This window comes from Thunnus albacares, chromosome 12 (assembly GCF_914725855.1).
Source record: "Thunnus albacares chromosome 12, fThuAlb1.1, whole genome shotgun sequence".
Classification (NCBI taxonomy): domain Eukaryota; kingdom Metazoa; phylum Chordata; class Actinopteri; order Scombriformes; family Scombridae; genus Thunnus; species Thunnus albacares.
The window spans coordinates 31,858,760-31,882,844 of NC_058117.1; the positions used below are offsets into that span (position 1 = coordinate 31,858,760).

Consider the following 24,085-nt stretch of genomic DNA (forward strand, 5'->3'; position numbering starts at 1 on the left):
CTTTAATTCTCTTGCTCAGCCCTAACCTTTGCATTTCCTCCATCATGTCCTCCATTCCTGAAATATATCTATTGCAGTTGGCGATAACATGTTTCTACAGTTTCTGGTGCATGACGCTGCTCACAGAGACCGGCTGGATGGTTGTGCTGTGAAGGTTGCTGTGCTGGTTGCTGTGTCCTGTTCTTAGTCTTGATATTACTCTTCTCTCATGTTTCCTCCCCTGTATTTTACATTGTCTACTTTATTTTGAATTGAATGCAAATGTCTCCCCCTTGTCTCCTGATCCTAATGCTATTGCCATTCTCTGTTGATATTTTTCCATACAATGGCCTTTCCCTCTGGTTTGGATAGTTTGATACAGATGTCCATGTTTGTGTACTTTTTCATTTCCTCTGATACCTATGTGAACCAGAACCCATAAGAGTATGATCTCAGCGCCTTGTGGCTCTGGAGTGAACCGACATTATTTTGAATAACAAATCCTGACGAGTATTGGACATATTCGACTTAAGACTAGAGAGTGCAAATACAGAATCACTGCAAACAAGGACTTTGTTTGGTCTGTATTGTTCAATCCATTCTAAAGCCATAAAAATGTCATACAACTCTACTGTGTACACAGCTAAGAAATTAGAAGTGCATTTAAATATTCAATTTTGTGACTTGGGACGGTAACTGTCTGTAGCTGGGTCTTTTGATCCATCAGTAAAAACATGCACATAACCTCAGTATTTGTTTGGACGTCACTTTGCGTCACAACAAAGAGGTATAAAACAATTGTCATACAAAAACAATAAAAGCAACTTTGTCCAAACCAGAGGAGACCAAAGTCCATTCATGTTAAGTCCTTTCAGAGTTCAAATAAAATATACTTTCTTAAAATATTGAAAGTCTTTGTAGCTTTTTTGTTTTTCACATTTTCGATTAAGGTGCCATATTGATTGAGTTCAACAACAAACTGATAAAAGCAGGTTTAGAACCAGAACGTTTTGCTTTGTGGATGTAGAATTTACCAAGAATGATCAGAAGCTGAGTTATATAGAACATAAAATATAACATTGCATCAAATACATTAATCTGTACATTAGTACCTATTTTTCTATTTATAAAGTCTTGCATATCTGAAATAAATAAAATTATCCAAAATAAATTTGAATGATCACAGTGAAAAAACAAATGAAATATTGTTTCTCTATCTAAATTGCAAAAAACAAAGGTATAGTCTATATTTAGCTTAAATCTTGTCAACACTTCTTTAACATTTTTTTTTATTGTCCTGGGTCACCAATGTGGATTGACTTCTTCTTCTTCTTCTTCTTCTTCTTCTTCTTCTTCTTCTTCTTCTTCTTCTTCTTCTTCTTCTTCGGGGTTTACAGCAGCTTGTGTCCTTGGTGTTACATTACAGCTGTCTTCCGGAGTCAGTCAACTCCTACAGTGTCTGATTTGTCAGATTTGTCATATCAATCATGTTCTCCTAAGAAATTTGAGCAGACACTTCCTGCCCCACCACTCTCACCACACTCCGGTCTGCCCTTCAGACCTGCTCTTGTCGGCCATGATCTCCTCGTTCCCTCCATTATGTCTTTTCTCTCTGAGGTGTATTTCCTGCAGTTAACAAGTATATGTTCTACTGTTTCTGGTACCTGACAACTCACAAAGTCCATTTGGATGCTTCCCTATAATGTGGAGAGTCCCGTTCAGGTTACTGTCCTATTCTTAGTCTGGTCATTATTTCCTTCTCTTTTCTATTTCCTCCCGTTTCTCTCCATGCCAGCTTTATTTTGTATTGCATGTCTTTGCCTTCCTCTTATCTCCTGATCCCAGTGCTGCTGCCACTCTTTACTGATTTTTCCTTATAATACCCTTTCCCTCTGATTTTGAAAGTTTAATTGGGGTGTCTGTTTTCTTTTTTTACAGCTTGTTTGGCTAGTTTGTCCACTCTTTCATTACCAATAATGTCCGTGTGTGCAGGAACCCAAATGAATGTGACCACAGTGCCTTGTTTTATTACTTGTGAATGTATTTCCATTATATCAAATAGTAGGTCTTGGTGATTACTGGATGTACCTACAGTAGCTTTAGGCTGTATAGAACAAATGCTGAGTCACGACAGATCAGAGCTCGGTTGGGTTTGGCTTGTTCAACCCACTCATCCAAATGGGTTGAACAAAAGAAATTACTTGCACCAAGTGCTTCACATAAATAAAAGATATAAAATGAACATAAAAACATGTAAATGTACATAAGATGGAAAATGAAACCCACTTGATAATATTGATAAACATAAGATAAAGTGAAGATAGAATACATAGAACACATACTTCAGTGGTGAAAATTCAGAAAGTATTTCACCATGTGTACACAATCTGTAAATCAGTGCCTTGGTCTCTGAAGCCATAAACATAACAGAACCTCCTTCTTCCCAATAGACACAGATTCACCGCCAGTCTTGATTAACTGAAATAAGCCTCTTTCAGTTTACCCCAGAACGTCTTCCTACGGGTTTGACCTCACTGTGGGTCTTATCTGTGATATATGGTTGGTATGTGTGCACATATATCACTTTAACCCTAACCCTCTAAAACAATACATCACGATCTGTTAGAAAGTCTGATACACACATTAAATTAGGGTGCATAGCATGTGGACATAACTCAAAGGATATAAACAATAAGTCATCTAAAAAATTTTTAAAAAAGGCAGAATCATTTATCATTTCAAACAAACTTACCGGTGTCGTATCATGTCGTACCACGGGACTGGGCACTCCAGCAGGCCCTTAGAGTGCCCAGTCAAGTGTAGTGTTTACTGCTGCAGGTGCCCTCTTTGAACCAAACAGGAGATGAATGGGTTTGACAGGAGTAATGAGGTGGGGATTATCAGTCCCAAAGAGGATCTAAGGTCGTACATTGGAAAAGGCATTCAAGGCACATCGTGCAGATGGAGAAAGCATTGCTCAGGCCTGTTGATAGGGTAAGTCTGCCCCACCAGTGAGATGTAAATGCCCCTTCTGTAGTATATGTTCTCTCTGAATTTAATGCTGCAGCAATTTTTTGGTGACTGACCTACCCTGCATGGCCTCTGGCTCTTGACTTACTGTGCGCAGGTCAAGTTTCTCAGCCGCTCCGTCTAAACCAAGGTACTCAGCGGCTGAAGGCAGTAAGATGGTGTGTTCAGGAGCCATCGTCCAGGATCACATAGTTCTCAAGGGTATGATTCTTATTACTCAGTTTGACTACTTTAAGTGGGACTTTGGGGACTTATTTTGAGGATTCATGTATAGCACTTAAGATGTAGTAGCTTGTGAACATCTTCAGCATCTTCCTTGCTCTTAAATCCATTTTGCCACTTTCACTGTACTTAATTTTTCAGTCTTTCATAATTAGTCATGAACTGATCAGGACACTGGCAGTAGGAACATGAAACTTTGAATTTAGGTCTGGTCTCGGACAAATTTGCCTCTGGCTGCTTTGGCATTGGCACCATGGAGTATGGTAGCTTGATGATGGGGAAAACTTTGATCTTTGACTGTACTCTGTTCATGGGAATTGAGAGGTGCCCATTTGGACGTTTGCAACCTGACCTGCCACTGCTTGGCACTCTGCTTCTCCTTAGAGCCATAATGAGAAGTCTACTAAAGTATAATGAGCATTTGGGTGAACCAAATGAGCATCACTTGCATAGTTGGCTTCCAATTCAGCTGGTAATTTTCTTAACAAACATTGAACGTGTGATTTGCAGGCAAGCTCTGCTGCCCGTCTTGCCTGAGACTGTAACATACCCACCATAGATCTCACTCTTGATGCAAATTTATGGAAAGTATTTGCATTACCAGGGGGAACTTTGGGAAGGTTCCAGATAGCCTGTATTTCTCCCAGTGTAAGGTGATATGGCTGACCATACTGCTGCTCTAAAGCTGCTAAAGCCATGGTATAGGGCCATGGGCCATGAGCACAAGAAAGGGTATTATGATGGACTGAGCTCAGATGAAGGTGGCCTAATAGAAAATATAGTATGGTAATTCTTAAGGTAGCAAGGTGGTTGATTGTCCATAGATGTTTAATTAAATGTACAATACATAACAGTATACAGCCAGTACTTTAAAGATTATCAACAATCATTTATTTTATTATTAATTTTATGTTCAGTGATTTACTCATGTGACCATTTCACAGGATTTCACAGAGTCTCGAGTCACAGACAAACAGCTGGGAATAAAAATCAAACTCGAGGCTCCAGGTTCAAATTATCTGCTGTGTTTCATCAGGAAGCTTTCTCTTTGTGAGTCTTCATGTGGCGTTGCAGTGTGTACACGTCGCTGGAGCAGCTCCTCCGTGTGGCGCTTCATGTGGTATTTGAGCGGTGTGCTGAGCGGGAAGCCCTTGCCGCAGACAAGGCAGGTGTACGGCTTCTCGCCCGTGTGTGTCCTCATATGAATCTTCATGTCCGAGCTGTTGGTGAAGCCTTTGAAGCAGAAGTTGCAGGTATACGGCTTCTCTCCGGAGTGCGTCCTGGAGTGGCGGATCATGGACGAGGTGATGTTGAAGCACTTCCCGCAGACACCGCAGCGGTACGGCTTCTCACCTGTGTGTGTCCTCATGTGGATCTCCATGTTGCCTTTGCGGCTAAAGCATTTCCCGCAAACTTTGCAGCTGAACGGCTTCTCGCCCGTGTGGCAGCGCGTGTGCACCGCCAGCTCCACGTGCCGCCGGAAGGTTTTGCCGCAGACCTGGCAGACGTGGATCTTGACGTGTGTCTGCAGGTGCTGCAGCAGACTCTCTCTGTCCGGCAGCAGTTTGCCGCACACGCCGCAGAGGCAGTGCTCGTCGTCTGCGTGGACCCCTACGTGGTTCATCAGCGAGCCGCGGTAGCTGAACACCATGCCGCACACTTTACAGGATCGAGACGTGGTGTTTCCACCTGCATCTTCGCTCTGAGTGGCAGCAGCAGCAGGAGGGTCTGCTGGGAGGTCCCACTGCAGCGGCGGGGCAACAGTCAACTCGGAGGAGGTGCTCGGCAGGACATCACCGTCCCTCAGCTCCACCTTCAGGGCCTCCTCAGAGGGTGCACAGTCAACCTGAGGCTGCTCACTTTTACACTGCAGGCTGTAGATGAACTCCATCTGAGGAGCTTCATCCTGGACTCCAGGACTGGTCCACTCCTTCTCCTCCCCATCCTGCTCCTGTTTGATGGCGGGAAGCTCCGGCTGCTCGTCATGCTGCTGAAGTGGAAGCTGCTCCTGGAGTTCACCACCGTCAAGCTGCTGAGAGCCTGCAGAAGGAGAAAGTCTGGTTCAGTAAAGGTCCTTGCCTGGGTCCAGACCTTTGAATTCACCGCCAAGTTGACTGATTTGTCTGGCATCATAACATGAAACAGCAGTTTCTCGGTTGAAAAAGCAATCAATCCAATCAGCGCCACAGGCGGCACTAACGCTGTTGTCAAACTGTGCGCCAGAAACAAGGAGTAAAACTAGGCAGTACTGATTAAATATTAATCAAGATTCTGTCTCTGCATTGCCCTTGTTGTCACCTCAACTGTTTTCAGAAACATAGTTTACTGTTTAGCTGTAAAATGAGTAAGTTTATGACCCGGCCGCCAAGTTAAAAACGGACGAGCCAAAACCAAACACAGCCCACCTGGTATTACATAACCCACCATGTCACCACCAGCCAGAACGTTTAATGGTGATTGGATCTAATCTCCCCACCCCCACCCCCACCCCTGCAGAGTGTAGCGAGTTGATAATTCTGTCTGATATCAGGTAATAGTCTGGTTCAGTAAAGGTCCCTTAAAAAGTGACATAACAGGAAGTTGACAATCGTGAGAGAAATGTCGTGAAATCTTTGTTCGTCAATCCAAAACGGAGCTCCTACACCTGTCTCCTGCATCACTGTTATTAGTCTCTGGAGCCGTTTCTTAACAAACTAACGTGGCCAAACTCTTCATGATGAAGGAACATGTCACCCAGTGCAGCGCTGTGACTCACTGACGTGTTTTTAATAGTTTTTGGAACAACAACGGAGGAATAAGATATATCAGACTTTGATGCACCCACGATACTTGTTAGTAGATCAGTTCATTGTTGGTTTAGATCCAAACATGAAGAAAAATACAGAAAAAACTCCAGACTGCTCCTTTAAAGCTGTCAGAGGAAACCGGACCTGTGTGTCCCCCGCGGCTCAGCGGAGGATCTGTGGCCGGACTCAGCGTCATGTCGGCGGCTCTGTACCGGCGGATCAACTCCTCCTCGCGCTCCAGCATCACTCGCTCCAGCAGCGCGAGGATCTCCTCCGCCGCCGCCGTTAACTTCTCGGTGACCAGAGTCCGTAACAGCTGTAGCTCTGACATCTTCTTAATCTTCTTCTTCTTACAGGTTTATTGGCGGTTGGCAAACAACGTATTGGTGCATTTCCGCCACCAGCTGGTTTGGAGTGAGGACTATTTACAAAATTCATTAAAAAACGTCATATCTGCTCGTTATTCTAAGACACTGAAATAGGATTTAATAACACTCATTTCTCTTGTAGAATATCTATTAGATCAAAGTGTACTTTTATCTGTCTGAGGTTTTGAATCAGATTCTTTCTGACAGTGTAACATAACATGTTTTACTTTTTCTTCTTTCCCACATTAATCACATCTGCCTGTATTATATTCACTTATTCTGAATAATGTACTGTTTAGTCCGGTGTGTCTCATCTCCTGCACACTTCGTTCCATCATCCTTTCATCTCTTCCTCTCATTTCTTTCCTTCAATCTGTGTTTAATAATGATTGATTTCTGTCTAACTGCCAAATCATTGTGATCATTTTTCACTTTGCAATCTTATCTGCCATCTCATTTCATTTGATACCCATAAAAAAATTACTGTAAGAGCCATCATTTGAATTCTGTATAATGTTTGTTGTACTTCTATCAAAATCAAATCAAATCAAATCAAATTCATTTATAAAGCACATTTAAAAACAACCACAGTTGACCAAAGTGCTGTACAATAAGATATCAGGAATAAATTAAAACAACATGACAGGGTAACAGCAAACAAGAAACAAGAACAAATAGAAAACAAATAATAGTAGAACACTGGGTTTTAACGACAGTCAAAGGCCTGAATGAACAAGTGAGTCTTTAGTTTGGCCTTAAAAGTGTCTCGGGAAGAGGAACACTTCATTCCAAGAGGTCAGCTGTTCCAAAGTTTTGGGGCAGCTACAGCAAATGCACCGTCACCCCTCAGTCGCGATCGAGGGACAGCGAGCAACAGTTGGCCAGAGGATCTCAGAGATCTGGTGTTGTGAAGGAGGCAGATGAGCTCTGAGATGTACCGGGGCGCCAGGCCATGTAGAGCCTTAAAAACAAATAAAAGGACCTTAAACTCAGTCCTATACTTGACTGGTAACCAGTGCAGGGAGGCCAGTACAGGTGTGATGCTGTCTCTCTTCCTTGTGCCAGTTATTATCCGAGCAGCAGCGTTCTGCACTAGTTGCAAGCGAGACAGAGAAGACTGGCTAACAGCCAGATAAAGGACATCACAGTAGTCCAGACGGGAGGAAATCAGAGCGGTTGTGACAGTCTTCAAGTCGTTGAATGAGAGGAGTGGTTTCAATTTGTCAGTGTTTCATAGGTGGAAATAACAACCTTTGACAACAGAATTAATTTGTTTATCAAATTTTAGAGCTGAATCAAAAATAACACCGAGATTTCTGGCATGAGAATGAAGATAAGGGGCCAGGGGCCCTAAGAGATTAGCTATACCCCCACTGGAGTCAGAGGGACCAAATAAAACCACTTCAGTCTCACTAGCATTTAACTGAAGATAGTTTTGTGCCATCCAATTTTGTATATCCAGGACGCAGTCAAGAAGGGACCTAACTGTGTTATTATTGTCATCACCAGGTTCTAATGGGAGTATAACTGTGTATCATCTGTGTAGCAGTGATAGGAGATATTATGCTTATTGAAGATGGAGCCAAGAGGGAGCATGTATAAGATGAATAGGATGGGCCCTCAGATGGAGCCTTGAGGGACTCCGCAGGTGATGACGAGCAGACGAGGAGAAGAGGTTTCCAATTTTGACAGAGAATGACGTGTCTGCTGGGTAGGAGGCAAACCACTGGAGGGCGCTGCCATGGATACCAACCTGATGCTCAAGTTGTCTGTTCTGCTGTTTGAATGACTGTACTGTAAACTCTCTCTCTCTCTCTCTCTCTCTCTCTCTATATATATATATATATATGTATGTGTGTGTGTGTGTGTGTGTGTGTGTGTGTGTGTGTGTGTGTGTGTGTGTTTACATACAGGAACACTATTAAAACCACAACATATACATAACAAGAGAAATAAAGAGAGGAAAAAACACTTATTCTGTCTGTATTTTATCAATTTTTTTTATTGTATTCATATGGTAAAATTTTATTTTATTTATTTTCCATCTTATCAATTTTATTTGTCTTCGTTTTTTTATCTATCTATCTATCTATCTATCTATCTATCTATCTATCTATCTATCTATCTATCTATCTATTATTATTATTATTATTATTATTATTATTATTTTAAATCTAGTTTTATTTCATTCTGTTTTATCTTTTTTTAAAAATTTATTTTAATCTATAACATTTTCACAATGTCTTTATTATTTGTATGTCATTGTTTCTCGTGTGCATTAGTCTCAGATTGTTTTACTGTTTACATTTGTTCTCTTATTATCAGCTCATCAATCATCTGTGAAGCAGTCAAAGGTAAAGCTGCTCTACAACTAGAGTTTGATTGATTGATAAATAGATGCATTATTTTGTCATATCTATTGATTTGTTTCTTGTGTGTCCTTCCTGCAGTGAGCAGCAGGTGGAGGCAGAGTCTCTCTGACAGGCAGGAGACTCCAAACAGAAGTAAACAAGCACATCCAGCTGTGAAACAGCTGTTTGCTTTATCCTCATAAATATTTGTTCCACTACAGATGAAGACGTCTGATCACGAGCTTCACACAGAAAATCACACAAGTTTAAAATGTTGGAAAGTTAAAATAAACAAACGAACGCTGACTTTTTCTAAACAGAACAAATAAACGGGAGAGGAAGAGAAGAAGGAAGTCTGGGAGGAAAACAGGAAGTTAGTTTTAATACCTGCAGCTTTATTTCTCTTTCTGTTCATCCAGAAGTCAGAAAATGTTGGTTTATATTGTAAATATGACGATGATAAAACTTTTACTTCCCTCCATGACTGGAGGAAGACTGACTGAATGATGTTTAAAAAATATTTTTTAAAATCATAATTATAGGAAATAACATGGAGACATAACATGAGATCAACAAAGTCAAAATTATAAAATAAGTTAAAATTGTGACATAATTTTGACTTATTAGCTCATAGTGTTGATTTTGAAGTATTATGATAATTCACTTTTTTTCTTGTTTTATCACATTTTTTTCACATTAATTTTTTATTTATTGCCTCATAAAATTGTCCAACTACCTCTAATACTCTACTGAGAGAAACTTAATGTTGGTTTACTCTCATAGTTTAGTTTTTTTTTAAAGTCTGCTTTTGGATAAGTCATAACTTTGACTTATGATCTCATTTTATTTTTATTTTGTTTCTTAATAATTTTACTGAAAAAGTCAAAATTACGACTTAATATCTCGACATTTTCACTTTGTATCTTAATATTTTTTCTTCATAGTTTTGCAGCAAATAATAATTTTTAATTAGAATTTCTGTCAGTTATTTAATTTTTTTTTTTAAATTAATCAATTATTTTTTTTAGTCTATGAAAAACCCAAAGATGTTCAGTTTATAATGATATAAAACAGAAAACAAGAACATCTGAGCTACTGGACAAACTGGAACCAGAGAACTGATCAATTTTTTACTTGATCAAACTAATCAGTTAATCAATCAACAACTAAAAGTGTTACAGATACATTTTCAATTAATTGACTGATTATTCCACTGATGGATACTTTATAATCAGTGGTGGAAAGTAACTAAGTACATTTACTCAAGTACTGTATTTAAGTACAGGTTTGAGGTACTTGTACTTTACTTACATATTCAATAACTTTAAATTGTGGAAATAAACAATTTAAACTCCTTAATATATGATTATATTAATTTAACCTTTCATTCATGACACATTTGGGTTGATTCCTCTAGATTAAAAAAAATAGCTCCTTTAAGGTAGAAATGAAGGTGTTCCTCTAATGTGATGTTTTTTTTACACCCTTAAAAACCCTTAATATAAACCTTTTATATATTACAGTCCAGTAGTTTAGCCCACATCTAGGATAGACCTGAATACGAATATATGATTAATTATAATTAATGCAAGAGTCAAATATTTCAAATGAGTGTTTCAATTAAGGGGAAACTTAAAATCTACTTAATTTGAGAGACTTGGTGATTGACATGTAACTCCAGACAGACTCGAGCCGGTGACGTTGCAGCACATGGAAGTGGAAGAAGAAGTACTTCAGTAAAAGTACCAGTTCAGCGATGTAAAAACCACTGGTTTCATCTTTAACAATGTGTTGTATTTTAAAAGCTTGTTATATTATCCATTGTGTCAAATCTTCATCTGAAAAGTAACTAAAGCTGTTAAATAAATGTAGTGAAATGTATTTCCCTCTGAAATGTAGAAAGTAGCATCACATGGAAATACTCAAGTAAAGTACAAGTACTTTATAATTGTACTGAAGTGCAGTACTTGAGTAAATGTACTTAGTTACTTTCTATCACTGTCCTTCACTCAGACTTTCCTGCGCGCTCTCGTGCCGTCTTCTCCCGCAGGAGCGCGCCCGGTGTCAGGCTCGTGCCCGGCAGAGTGCGGGGCAGCCAGCCGGAGCGGCGGAGACAGCGTGAGTCCGCTCACTTCCAGCGGCTCTCAGTGGGCTTAACAGCGGCTTCTGAGCGGACATTTCCCCCGCGGGACAGGAGTTTAAAAGGGACTCTCCGCTTCTCCCGGACGCCGGCTTGTTGGAAGTTTGAACCCCGGAAAGCTCACCTGGAAGAGCGGAACAATGAGGGAGAGCCAGCCGGGCTGCCGGACCGCCGCCGCCGGCTGCTGCTGCCTCAGCTAACGGCTAGCTCGGAGCAACTGGGCGGTCAAAGCGACAAAACTCTCCCGTGACGGATTAAAACACCGACTTTTAACGCGTTTCCCCCGGTCCTATAAACACTTACACTCCCGTTTATCCGCCTAACGGTCACTTCTGGAGGGATAACGTTACTTTTAAACAGAACAAGTTTTTTTCTGGTAACCGCTCGGACATGGAGACGGACTCGGTGGCCGGCGACGTGGAGTCTCTTCACGGCGGGCTGAGCCTCCTGGATCCCCTGGTGGACACCGTGTCCCAGCAGCAAGGGTGGCTCCGGGTTTACGGTAAGAAAAACACACATAAAAGGGGACAACAATGACCCCCCCCCACCCTACCCCACCCCACATACACACACACCCGTAGCACGTTTCAGCCGGTAGTCTGGAGACCGGTTACCGGCTGGAGAGCCAGGTAACAGCCGAGGTCATGGCGGCCACCGGCCACCGGCTGGCTGGCTGAGAGGAAACCGGAGTCGCTTCTTCTTCTGCTGCCAACTTTTACTCCCTCTGCTTTCCTCCAGTTTTCCACCGTCTCTCCTCTCCACTGAGGAGGTCAGAGGTCAGCAGGGTTTAAATTCTCCCAACAGTTTTCATGACATGTGTCTCCAAAAGTAGATCCGGCTTCAGTAAAAGTAGAAAGAAGTGAAAGTTTTAAGTTGTGTGTAAAGAGTTTTGTCCCTTAATTTACTTTAAAAACACACCGGATGAATCTGAGGGGTCGCGAGATGATTAACGGGAGAGATTAATGTTATTCAACTACAAGTACAAGTACCTTAAAATTATACTGAAGTGCGGTACTTGAGTAAATGTACTTAGTTACTTCCACCTCTGATCACCAGGTCTCCTCCTGTGATATGAAGGTGGTTTTTAAATGAATGAACTAACAGCTGCCAGTTTAAACAAAGGATTAATTGTATTCATTGGAGCCATAAAACATCACACCAAGGTTAAAATATTTCACCAACAACAGACACACCAACACTCAGCTGAAAGTTCAGGAAACTTTCTCCTTTACTACACGACGCTGGATCCATCAAACCATCTCAGTTTTATCGCTTTTCTTCAGATTTCACGGCCTTCTGCTCGTTAGACGTCGGTATCTGGTGTTCAGCAGTGTTTCTCAGTAAAGACATGAGGACTAAAGTTTGTCAGCAGCCCTGATTCTGACACTTAAGAAGAAATAATAAAAGGAACAGAATGCAAATGTAAGCACGTCAGTATTATCTCATGTTGTGCTGTATTTCTCTAACATACCAGGCGATGGACCAAAGTGACTGACGGGATGAAATGACTCAGAGTTTCTGGATGAAACAGTTGCAGCTGTTGTCCAATTTTAACCTCCATTTGTTCCTTTTTATTTTATTCCTTAAAATAAAAGTTTCAGAGAACTTTAAACCCACTTAATGTTCTTTCTTTCATAAGGCAACAGGTGTGAAGCTCAACTTTCCCTCGTCAGACATCGTCCAGTCAGGAAGGACCAGTCAGACCTCTGTTTATGTAGACCGGACTTAAAGGAAGAGTTCACAATTTCACAAAGTGTCTTAAACCAACATTCAGGAGCCCAAATGAACATTAAAACTTGTTTTTCTTGCTGTAATCATTCCTCCTGTTCATACTGACCGTTAACATGTATTTAAAAGTTTATCTGAAGCTGATAGAAACACAAAGAGGGAATCTGATGCTATAAAGACTGTAAATGTGTCAGATATCCACTGATATGACTAACTCAGACTGATGAAGCTGAATAGAAGCTTCACAGAGACTTTTAAATGCATTGAAAGCACATTTGAAGGATCTTATAATATCCAGTATGAACAGGAGGAATGATTACAGACACCTGACTGCTGGTTTAACACACTGGGAACACTGGGAACACTGGGAACTCATCCTTTTAATCTACGACTATTGATAATCTTGTGATCAGATCACCTGAGACACATGTTAATACTCAGCTGTGAACAGTCTGCAGTGATGTGAAGCTGTACAAACACTCTCATTTAATCATAATTTATATTATTATTGTATGTTATTGTGTTTATTTGTGGGGGGTAGCTAGCTCAGGTGTGTTTGGGGTTATCTCAGGTCGTATTTGGTTCAGGAGGTTAAAAATCAAACCTGGACATATTTTCATAATAACAATCAATCATAGAAGTTAACAGTGCTTCCTAAATATATATATATAGTCTATAAGCTGTAAACTACTCACATAGTTCATGTTTTATACATAAAATGCAGTTTTCAGTGTTATAAACAGTCTACAGTCTCTATAGTTTCATGTTGCTGACTGGAAATGGCTAAACTGGTTGATTGATCTGCTGCTGGAGGCCGACGTTACTACTGAAGATCAGATTCAGTTCCTGTAGGTTTCATGAACGTGCGTCATTCTGTCGTCATGTCTGTATCAGACCTGCTGAACGTCCAGCGTGACACAAACGACACAAACACACCATGAACAGAAAGAAAACATCACTTAAAGTGAAGAACGTCAGTGTTCATGATGGAAGTAAAGACTTAAAACTGGTCAAAAACAACGAAAACTTGAATAAAACATGTTTTAGGTTCTTTCAGATGTTCTCAGGAGTCACTCCTTCGTCTTCTCTAAAAGACAGATTTTCCGAGCGTCTTGAGTCTTGGGATGCTTTTGGGAAAACGAGACCCTGGAGCTTCTCCGCTGCGTTCACTGCTCGTGGGAAACTCGGGAGAATCCAGCTTCTGATTAGGAAAAATACCGCTGATGTCATCTCTCAGACTGACTTCCTCTGATGTCACCAGCAGTCCTGCAACGATTCATTCAATATTTAATGGAGAGAAAAATAAAGAGAACTATAACTGTGATAAACTGCTGTTGAAGTAATTGATTAGAGCTGCAACGATTACGATGATTGACGTAAACACCAGTCTGACACCAAAACATATTCAGATTATAATGACAGAAACTGACAGCAGAGAATAGTGACGTAAACCTTTAGTCAAAACTGGTGTAAATTAATGTTCTGTTGATGCATGTTATCGATTTAAAACCTTTTAAAATGTAGAATTTGCTTCCAGTTTCACAGGAGTGTGACTCAGACTCAGTAACCTGCAGGATTTAGTCGTTTTTGCTGTAAAACTTTGAGCTTTTACATACAGAAACATGTGAGTGATAGTTTGCAAAGAGCTGGTTGTTCCCATGTTCCTTGAATGCAGCGCCGGTATCTGTGGGAGCAGGACTGTGTCAGGATGTTTGCCCCCCCCACCCCCCCCGGTGTTGGCAGAGTGTGATGTCAGCAGCCGGTTTGTGCCGGTGATCTCACCCGGCAGGACTCCGGCTCCTCGCTGCCATCCACAACTCACACATACCTCAAATAGATCCAACAATGGCTGCCGCGCCGCCTTCACTGCCACCTCACCGCGTAAACATGTGTTTTCATCACGTGTTAACTGATTCACACCCAGAAATACGACTCACGGATCCTTTATAAATCCATCCTGGATGCTGGATTATTATCGATCAGATGATTCACAGAAAAATTAAAGGACGAGTTCACAGTTTTTCAAGTGTTTCTTAAAACAAAACACAAAGAGGGAATCTGATGCTAAAAAGACTGTAAATGTGTCAGATATCCACTTGATATGACTAACTCAGACTGCTGAAGCTGAATAGAAGCTTCACACAGACTTTTAAATGCATTGAAAACACATTTGAAGGATCTTTTAATATCCAGTATGAACAGGAGGAATGATTACAGACACCTGACTGCTGCTTTAACACACTGGGAACACTGGGAACACTGGGAACCTGTACTTTAACCCGTCGTTCCCTTGTTTTAGCTTCTCAAATATGATTTTTTTTTTATCATATGTGATGGTAAATCTGAATATTTTGGGGTTTTACTACGACCAATGATGTCTTCAAATGTGTAAAACCCAAAGATTTTTTGGGTAAATGTTAAAAAACGTCCGTTTTAACTTCCCACAGTCCAAGATGACGTCTTCAAATAAATATTTTTTGTCCGACCAACAGTCCACAACCCAAAAATATTCAGTTTACTGTCATTTATGACAAAAAAAGCATCAAATTTTTGACATTTGAGAAGCTGCAACCAGCAGATATTTGGTATTTTTGTTTACTAGATTGTCAAGAAATACATTTTTTTTGTCAATGGACTAATTGTTGCGGCTCTATGAAGGTGTATTAACAGAAGAGGCATCAGTTATAGTGTTGAGTCATGTCCAGAGATCAGTTATGGTGAAGTGAACGTGAATATTCTGCTGAAACTGAGAGATTCATATCAGCCCCTGATGATAAAGTCTCTTCCTGCTTCATCTCCAGGACGTGGTTAGCTTAGCTTAGCTTAGCACAAAGACTGGCAGCAGGGGGGAAACTGCTAGCGTCGCTCTAACTAACTTGTCAGACTTTGGTGAAACTTTTGGTGATGAAGATGATGAGTCTGTGCGCGCAGCGAGGATGTAGATCTAATCCGTCTGTGTGTGTCGGATCATTGAAAGCATCCACAAAGTGCATTATCCAGAGAAAGGCTGCGGTATATAAGCCTATTAAAGCTGACTGCAGACTGACGCCCAAACACAGGATTGATCTATTTCCTCCTCCCTCCTCCTCCTCCTCCTCCTCCTCTTCCTCCCGCTGAGCTAGAGATCATCATACAGCAGTGAAGTCGGATCAGAGGCTCAGGAACATATGTCGCATTATTTCATCCTCTGACTGGTTTAATGCTTCACTGACACTAATTAACTCTCAACTGTTCTCACACATTGTGGCCACAAACTGCACTAACGAGTTTGTGGATTAAAATAGAGATGAAACAATTAACCAATTAGCAGAAAATTAATCTGCAACTATTCTGATCATTTTCTTTGAAGTAAAAATAGCAAACATTTCCCAGTTCCAGCTGCTCAAATCTCAGATTTATTTGATGGTAAACTGATATATTTTTGTTTTTGACTGTTGATCAGATTAAACGAGCTGTTTGAAGACGTCAACCTGGGCTTTAACAGATTGTAACTTAATGAATAATAGAAATAATTGTTAGTTATAGAGTAAAATTATTCTTCACAGCAGGTTTTCAGAAGGACTTAAAGCAAAAGAAACGTCACTAAAATATCCAGATGTTAATGGTTAAAGAAGACTTCAACTGTGTGTTAAAGATCTTAACATGTGAGTTTCAAACTTTAAGGTCATAAAAGGTCGTTTATAAAGTGCAGCGACGTGACTCACTGCTGAGATTTGAACAGTTTTAACAGAGGAAGAAGAAGAAGAAGAAGATATATTTAGATGTTAGTAGATCAGTTCATTTAACAATATTATCCATCTGAAAAGTAACTAAAGCTGTCAAATAAATGTAGTGGAGTAGAAAGTACAATATTTCCCTCTGGAGGGGTCAAAGGTCAGAGTAGGACGGCTTTCTTCCATCTGTCGGTGATGTTTGAGCTGACGGAGGCGTCGCCGCCCGCTGAGAGTTTCCGCCTCCACGTTGGACGGTTGGACGAGGATTGTGGGAGTTTGTTTCACACCTGAGACTCGGGCGGCGGCGGCGGCGGCGGCGGCGGCGGCTCGGCTTCACGTTTCCTGTGTGAAACTAACAGACAGACACTCGTTTGTCTTCTTCTTCTAATTGTATTTATCATTTTAAAGCCGTTTAAATCGTCTTTTTAAAATGACTCATGACGTCTCAGTTTGAACACGTCCAGGAAGCTGCTGACCTGCACGATTCAACCTTTAATCAGAGCTGCGACTATCAATCAGTTAATCAATCAGTTAATCAGCAAAATATTAATAACTGAATAATCGTTTGAGTCACTTTTTAAGCAAAAAAGCCAAAAGTTCTCTGGTTTCAGCTTCTTGAATGTGAATATTTAAGGCTTTTCTTCATCATTCATGATGATAAACTGTTAATCAGACAAAACGACGACGATTAGTCGATGAATCGATTAGTCGATGAATCGATTAGTCGCCAACTATTTTGATAATTGATTAATTGTTTTGAGTCATTTTTTAAGGAAAAAAAAAACAGAAATTCTCTGATTTCAGCCTCTTGAATGTGAATATTTTCTGGTTTCTTTAGTCTTCTGTGACGGTAAACTGAAGATCTGAACAAAACAAATCATTGATGAGTAATCTTTGGGAAACAGTGATCGATCACAAAAATAACCGATGGATTAATCAATGATGATATAAATGTTAGTTGCAGCCTTAGAATTCCTTCATTTGAGAACCTTCAAATATTGTTTTTGTTTGAAACAATGACTTAAACGATCAGTCGACTGATTGATTGATTGACTGATATTAGTTTCTTTGTGACAGATTTTAACCTTGAAACATGAACATGAGAACAACAAAGAGGTTGTTCAGGTGTAAATATCTGGATCATCACGAGAGGCCGACGATCATCGATCATTGATTATTGATCTCCAGCCGGTCGTCCTCTGACACGCGGCGGTCTCGTGTAAAGTTCACACAGTTTATAGGAACAGGTTGAAAACGGTTTTGGAGGTCTTCAGGACAATGGAGCAGAGAGAGAATCAGAGGAGGAAATGGAAAGTTCCTTGCGGGCCGGCTGTTATCAGGATGAGGCGAGGGGGGGGGGGAGGAGGAGGGGGGGGTGAGGGGAGGGAGGGGGGGACGACAGGATATCCCCTCTGAAACAAAACAAGAGTCCAGCTTCTGTGGTCAGAAATACGCTGATGTCTATTTCAGGACACAGAGGAGGACCCACTGGGAGCACTGGGACCAGAATCACAGCTGCACTGATTGATGAACTGAATATCTTTTATATCAGATATAAAAGACGTCATGAATCTATTAATCTGAGAACTGATCAGCAGAACGATCAGCTAGTGAAAATAATCTCAGTATTTAAGACAACATGCACAAGAAAAGACCTTAAAGAGCTCAGAAACGCGTGATTTTCAACATCTGCATTTCAATCTTCTGATAAAGATTGTGCAATTTGATAGAAAGCTCCAGCAACTAAATGGACCTTGACCGTGAGAGATTTTTAACGGGTGAATGAACTTTTAACCTCGACTTTATTACAGCGATCCGTTTCCATTCGACCCTCGTCTGAAGGATTCAGCCGCGCCGCTTCAAAGAAAAAGTTCCAGTTGTTTAAACATTTTTGGACCTCTGGAGTCTGACGTCAGAGGCCGCCGCTGTGGCCCAACTTCCTGTTTCTCCTCTGGACGTGTCGTCTGTCCTCAGATCAGTGACAGCAGCGGGGGTTTTACCCAGGATTCCTCAGGGCCGCGTCCCTCCCTCTGCTGGTATCCAGCGGCTGATTTATCGGTCTCTTTATGGCTGGAGGTTATTTTTAGCCCGAGGCTGCTGCTGCTGCTGCTGCTGCTGCTGCCGGGTCTTGCCCCTGGTTTCCGGCAGGATGAGGACAAGAAGTCGACAAAGTGGCGTCTAATGAAGCAGCGGGAGGCCGTGACTTTTCATTTTTGAACCCCCCTGAGCTCTGAGGTTGTGTTCTCATACATCACGGAGGCCCTAAACTCGTCCTCTGGGTTTCCACCTGATTAACTTCCTTCCACAACTCTGTGTTTGTCTTCCCTCACCGCGTGTTGTTTCCTCTCGATGCTCTCGGTGATTTTTAGGAGCAGGAATGTTTCGTTACGTCTCCCCGTCTGGGCCCGAAGCCAGAAACATAAATTAGATTCCAGCAGCCAGATGTATAAAACTCTGTGTGGGGTTTCGTCAGATTGATAAAGATGTTTCTGTTGTATCCATCTGAAACATGCCGACAGTGTCAATACCACCAACCATCTCCAGGATAATAACTGGTATTATGTTCTTTATTTAACTGTAGATTAACATTAACTACACAGTTCTTGCAATCTAACGATGAATAATATGAATCTATGAGACACTGAGCTGCATTTCAAGTGATTTCCAGTCAACTGTTTTAAACTCTAAACAGTATTTAACTGTTTTTGATCTTATTTATTAATGCTGAGTCTAATAAAACTGCAATATACTGTACAGACTGCTGCTCAGTGGATAAAATCCAAGGTGATCATGAAGTTATTTAACCATTTTTAACACTCAGAGTAGGAACTAAACTAAACTAGTTAAGCTTTATAAATCTCAGACGTTGTGTTACTGGAGACATGTGCACAAGCTCATTTTCACTCCCACAATCAGCCATAAATGGACAAAGACGTCTTTTACCAGATGTTTTCATATCAGTTCGCTGCTGCTCCACCAGTCTTTTCAGCTGTCAATCAATCAATCAAACAGTTTCTGTATCATTAATTCATCACATGGACCGTAAACCGCCGTCGCCTCAGAGATATAATCAATGATTAGTTTACAGCTTGTATCTGACTTTACAAAATGTCACAACTAAGGATGAAATAAAAAAGAGTATTAAACAAAATAAAATGTTGACTCCTGTGTAAATTAATTAATCATGTAAAAGTAATTGATCTATAATACGTCTATAAATACAGCTTTGATTGGCGTGTTACAGATCGCTGTGTAGACCATCAGTGCAGCTGGTTATCAAACTAAACAATGTTTCACAGCTTATATTTTATCTCCACATCATCACCCTCAGATCACTTTACAGAAACACATGTTTATATATTATATATATAGATAGTAGGGGTGTGTCCGAATACAAATACGTTATTCGGCAAAGCACAAATAGTAGGTTTTTTTTTTACGAATATTTGTTTCATACAAATATTTTAAAAATTATTTGTTTTCAGGAAGAAAAAACAAAACGTTAAATAGCAGCGTGCAGGTCGGTTACATCACTATCTCAGTGTCTCTCCTCTGCTCCGCTGTGACGTCTATCAGCAGGTCTTAACGAGGGGAGTCACATCCACCTGCTACATGACTCACATCTCCTAGTTTGGACATCAGTCCTGGAGTTGGGGGAGTTCCCCAGAGATAAAACTGAACTACTGACACAAATGAAGTGCTCCCAAGGGAACACTTCATGAACACTTATTGTAACACTTTAATTTTCTAGAATTAAACGCGTAATAAAAACAAAACCAGAATTTTTAAACCTCTTTCCATTTTTATTCAAATACAAATAATTTTGCTGCCTCAACAAATACAGATACAAATACAGAGCCGTCTGCACATCCCTAATAGATAGATAGATATAGTTGGATAGAGAGAGATACCAGCTTATGTTTGGGAAAAAGGCGTATTCATGGTTTTTGTGTGTTCGCATCCTTTATGCGTCTGGATCTTGTACCTGCTGAACCCTCCTGGGTTAAACCAGCTCAGTGAGGGAACTCGCTCCCCTCCATGTTTCTCCTGCTCAGACCAGCCGGTTGGCAGATGATCACAGCCCGACTCGCGTCCTTCGTTTACTGACCCGTGCTTCTCCACACACTGGTGAGCTGTCGGTACACCTGTGAGGCTCCCGGTTGAAGCTGCAGGTGTGAAAAAGGCTGAAAACAGTCTGACTGTCGGCGGATCTGAGAGGAGGTGCGAATGATTTCTGTCTCCTTTGTGTTCTCGGAGGAGTCGATGCTTCCTGCTGACTTCACAGCCTGCGATAGAGGTCGACACGGGTCCGCTCGGTTCCTCCCGACTGAGACTGCGTCTACGTTTAGTCGGTTTCATGTGGAAACACATCGTCTCCCATCTGTTTTCTCCAGAGTGTAAATCTTCTAACGCCAGCTGTGTTTCAGTGTGTTCGGGGGAAACGGCGAACACACAGTGCAACTGTTGTCATTAACCTGTTTGATTCTGTCAGATGACATCACAGTTATAAAATAATGACTTTAATACTGTAACGCAGCAGGTTGAAAATGACTGCTGGGTATCTGGTAGAGTTTATGGGACAATTACTGTTTCATTCTTGTTCTGTTGTCTGACAACGGAACCACAAAAACATATGAATGTATGTAAATGAGAACAACTATATTTTGAATTCAGCTACAGTGAGACTACAGTAATAATAATAATAATAATAATAATAATAATAATAATAATAAGTTTATTACGTATAGCACCTTTCACAGAAATGAAATTCACAAAGTGCTTCACAGGAATAAGAGTTGAAAATAAGACCATAAAAACACACATAGAGTAAAAACATGTGCCACAAGTTAAAATTAAACTACAAGTAGAAACACATGAACAAATAATCATTACACATCACACACACCAATCACACAACTCAAGAAGACACAAAAGCCAATTTAAAACGATGGGTCCTCAATAGTTCTTTAAAAACGTCTATAGAGACTGCTGACCGTACAGCACAGCTACACGACACTGTCTAACCTCTAAAACAGCATAAAAACAACGTGCGTCCACATTAACAGTGTTTAAAAGTGAGCCGTGTTCACAGAGAAACACCTGAACCACATTAAAACGGCTAAATGTCGTCTTTGTCCTCTTTTCAGTTCAACAAATCTGCATCACAGCTGCATCTGCTTAAGACGAGGAACAGATTAAATTATTATTTTATGACCACAGCTCTGGTCCGATCGATCCCCGCAGACAGTCTGTGACTCTGCTCTGAGGCTGCAACCAACAATTATTTCATTATTGATTAAAGCTGCTGTTGTTTGATCTATGAAATGTCAGAAAATGGTCAGAAATGTCGATCACTGTTTCCCCAAAACTGCAACCTCACATGTCTTGTTTTGTTCCAACTAACAGCCAAAGATATTCAGTTTACTGTTAAAGAAACCAGAAAATATTCACATTTCAGAAGCTGGAACCAGAGAATTTTAGCATTTATTTACAACAGTTTGGTCCTCAGACCTTCATCACTTCATTGAATATTTCTGGATGAAGGTCTGTCCTTTAGATCCGACGCTCCTGCCCACAAGATCTCCTGGAGTGCAAGAACTTATAGAAATAGTTGGTGATGGATTTATGATCAGAGCTACAACGATAAGTCGATAAATAAAATAAAAGCCCAAAGTGATGTCATCAAATGTCTTGTCCTGTCTGACCGACGACACAAATATATTCAGTTTACTGTCATCAAAGATGTTAAAAAGCAGCAAATCCTCCCATCTGAGAATCTGCAACCATTTTTACTTGACAAATGACTTAAAAGATGAATGTTGATTATGTGTCTTATTAAATGCCTCCGCTGAGTGTCACTCTGCTCCCTCGCTGTTTTAACGCAGCTGGATTCATGATGTAATCGTTCTCATTTACATATTTTTTCTGTTTCTGTTGTCAGACAACAGAACGAGGATTTAATAGCGTCTCATAAACTCTACCTGTTAACCAGCCAGTCATCACTGAGCATTCATTCAGGTACTGATTGTTTAAAATGATCACATGACACAAAGTTCTTCTTTACGACTTTCAGCTCAGTTTCCACCTGGAACAGAGCCGACGTTTTAAGACTTAAGACCCCTCTGGAAACGTTTTGGAAGGTCGCTGTTGTTGTGTAGACGCACGGCTGAAACAGAGACAAAAGAAACGTTTATTTAACTAGTTAATTTATTTAGATTTTAAATAGTTTTTATATTTAAGTGACTTGATGTTGATGTGCTGAGGTCAGTCTGCTCAGGTCTGGTGTTTTGTTTCACGGCGATCAGGGAGGCGACTGGTTAGACTAGACGACCAGTGAGGGCAGATTATTTGGTCTTTGATCACATATTTTCTGACTTAAATCATATATCTATATATATTTATTTTATATGGTGTTTTCTTCAGATTGAGTGTTGCTGGATGTTATCAGCACAGTGAGGTGTAGAATAAAGAAAGCTTTGGTGTTTGTACTGAAACTCTCACACGCTCCCTCTCTCTCTCTCCCCCCCTCAGTCTTTTGATGTCAGCCTCATGTCAACAGGAAGTCTGGCAGGAATGGGACTCTCTCGGTCCCTGTTGTCTGTGGGCTGGTGGAGGGTAGAGTGAGAGTAGAGGGAGGGTGGGTGGAGGGTGGGTGGAGGGTGGAAGACTTGGCACCGTTCAGGACTCCTCGGCTTAGCCTTCTTGGGTCTTAGCTCTGACCTACATGCGGTGTCGTCCCGGACACCAGCCGCTTCATTATCCAATAAATGCTGATATGTGGGTCACTCAGGGCGCTGCGTCTTTTAAAGCCTCCTCTGCTCATTACAGCCCAGCAGGATGAAGATGAGATTTATCCTGGAAGACAAACTGAGGAAGAGTCTCTGCTGCTCTCTCTAGTTATTTTGATTCAGATTAGAGACATGTTAACCTGGTTAGATAGAAATCCCTCTGCCTGGTTTAAAGATGTGAGTTAACTGTCGTCTCAAGAGTCAAACAAACTCATCTAGAGATAAATATAATACACTGAAGGTTTTACTGTATCGGCCCTGATTATAAGATCATATCTGGATATTATGTTTGAAAAAGTGGAGGTTGATTTATATTCGAGATAAGACGAGACAGTTACGTGTTTAAAACGTCAGCAACAGTCAGGAGCTGTAATCATTCCTCCTGTTACTGACCAGTAGAAGATCCTTCATAATGACCTCACAATGGAAGTGATGGAGGACAAAATCCACAGTCCTCCTTCTGTGCACAAATGTATTTAAAAGTTTATCTTTCACTGTTCATATGGACACCTGACTGCTGGTTTAACACACTGGGAACACTGGGAATTCGTCCTTTAACCTGCAGGAGTTTCTGGAGTCTTGTGTAACATGTTTTTGTGCTGCAGAGGAGATAAAATTCATGATGAGTGAAAACGACGTTTCTACTGCAGAAACACAGCGAGGACTGAATCATCCGTCCCAACAGCCAAGAACTGAGGTCAGCAGATAAATCTGAGGGGTGGTGAGATGATTAATGGGAGAGGAAAGAAGAAAAAACAAAGTTCTGATACACAAATCTGTTTTCAGTTTTTGGACTTTTTCTCTAATCTTTGATTTTTGCTGAAATATTGGATCAGTTATGTGAAATGTGACCCCGACTACACACTGCTTTTTGTAAGACGTCAAAAGACAAAAAGGTTGGAAACCACTGGTTTCATCTTTAACAATGTGTTGTATTTTAAAAGCTTGTTATATTATCCATTGTGTCAAATCTTCATCTG

General features: G+C 40.8%; 2 protein-coding genes across 2 annotated transcripts in view; one reads left to right on the forward strand and one right to left on the reverse strand.

Moving 5' to 3' along the window:
- Window positions 1-4,041: 4,041 nt before the first annotated feature.
- On the reverse strand, window positions 4,042-6,852 carry LOC122993971 (zinc finger protein 771-like). Its single transcript, XM_044368466.1, has 2 exons — window positions 6,162-6,852; window positions 4,042-5,271 (listed from the first exon to the last, which is right to left on the reverse strand). The coding sequence occupies exons 1-2, from the start codon at window positions 6,346-6,348 to the stop codon at window positions 4,247-4,249; spliced, it is 1,212 nt and encodes a 403-aa protein (XP_044224401.1). The 5' UTR covers window positions 6,349-6,852; the 3' UTR covers window positions 4,042-4,246.
- Window positions 6,853-10,805: 3,953 nt separating this feature from the next.
- The window catches only part of rasal2 (RAS protein activator like 2), a 93,859-nt gene continuing 80,579 nt past the window's right edge, over window positions 10,806-24,085 (forward strand). Inside the window, exon 1 of the mRNA XM_044368413.1 lies at window positions 10,806-11,378. Coding sequence (XP_044224348.1) covers window positions 11,267-11,378 — 112 coding nt within the window. The 5' untranslated portion in view covers window positions 10,806-11,266. The remainder of the gene's footprint in view (window positions 11,379-24,085) is intronic.

Coding starts and splice junctions, on each gene's coding strand:
- LOC122993971 (XM_044368466.1), bottom strand. CDS start 6,348: ATGTCAGAGCTACAGCTGTTACGGACTCTGGTCACCGAGAAGTTAACG. Junction 5,272..6,161: donor GAGCCGCGGGGGACACACAG/GTCCGGTTTCCT, acceptor CTCCTTCTGCAG/GCTCTCAGCAGCTTGACGGT.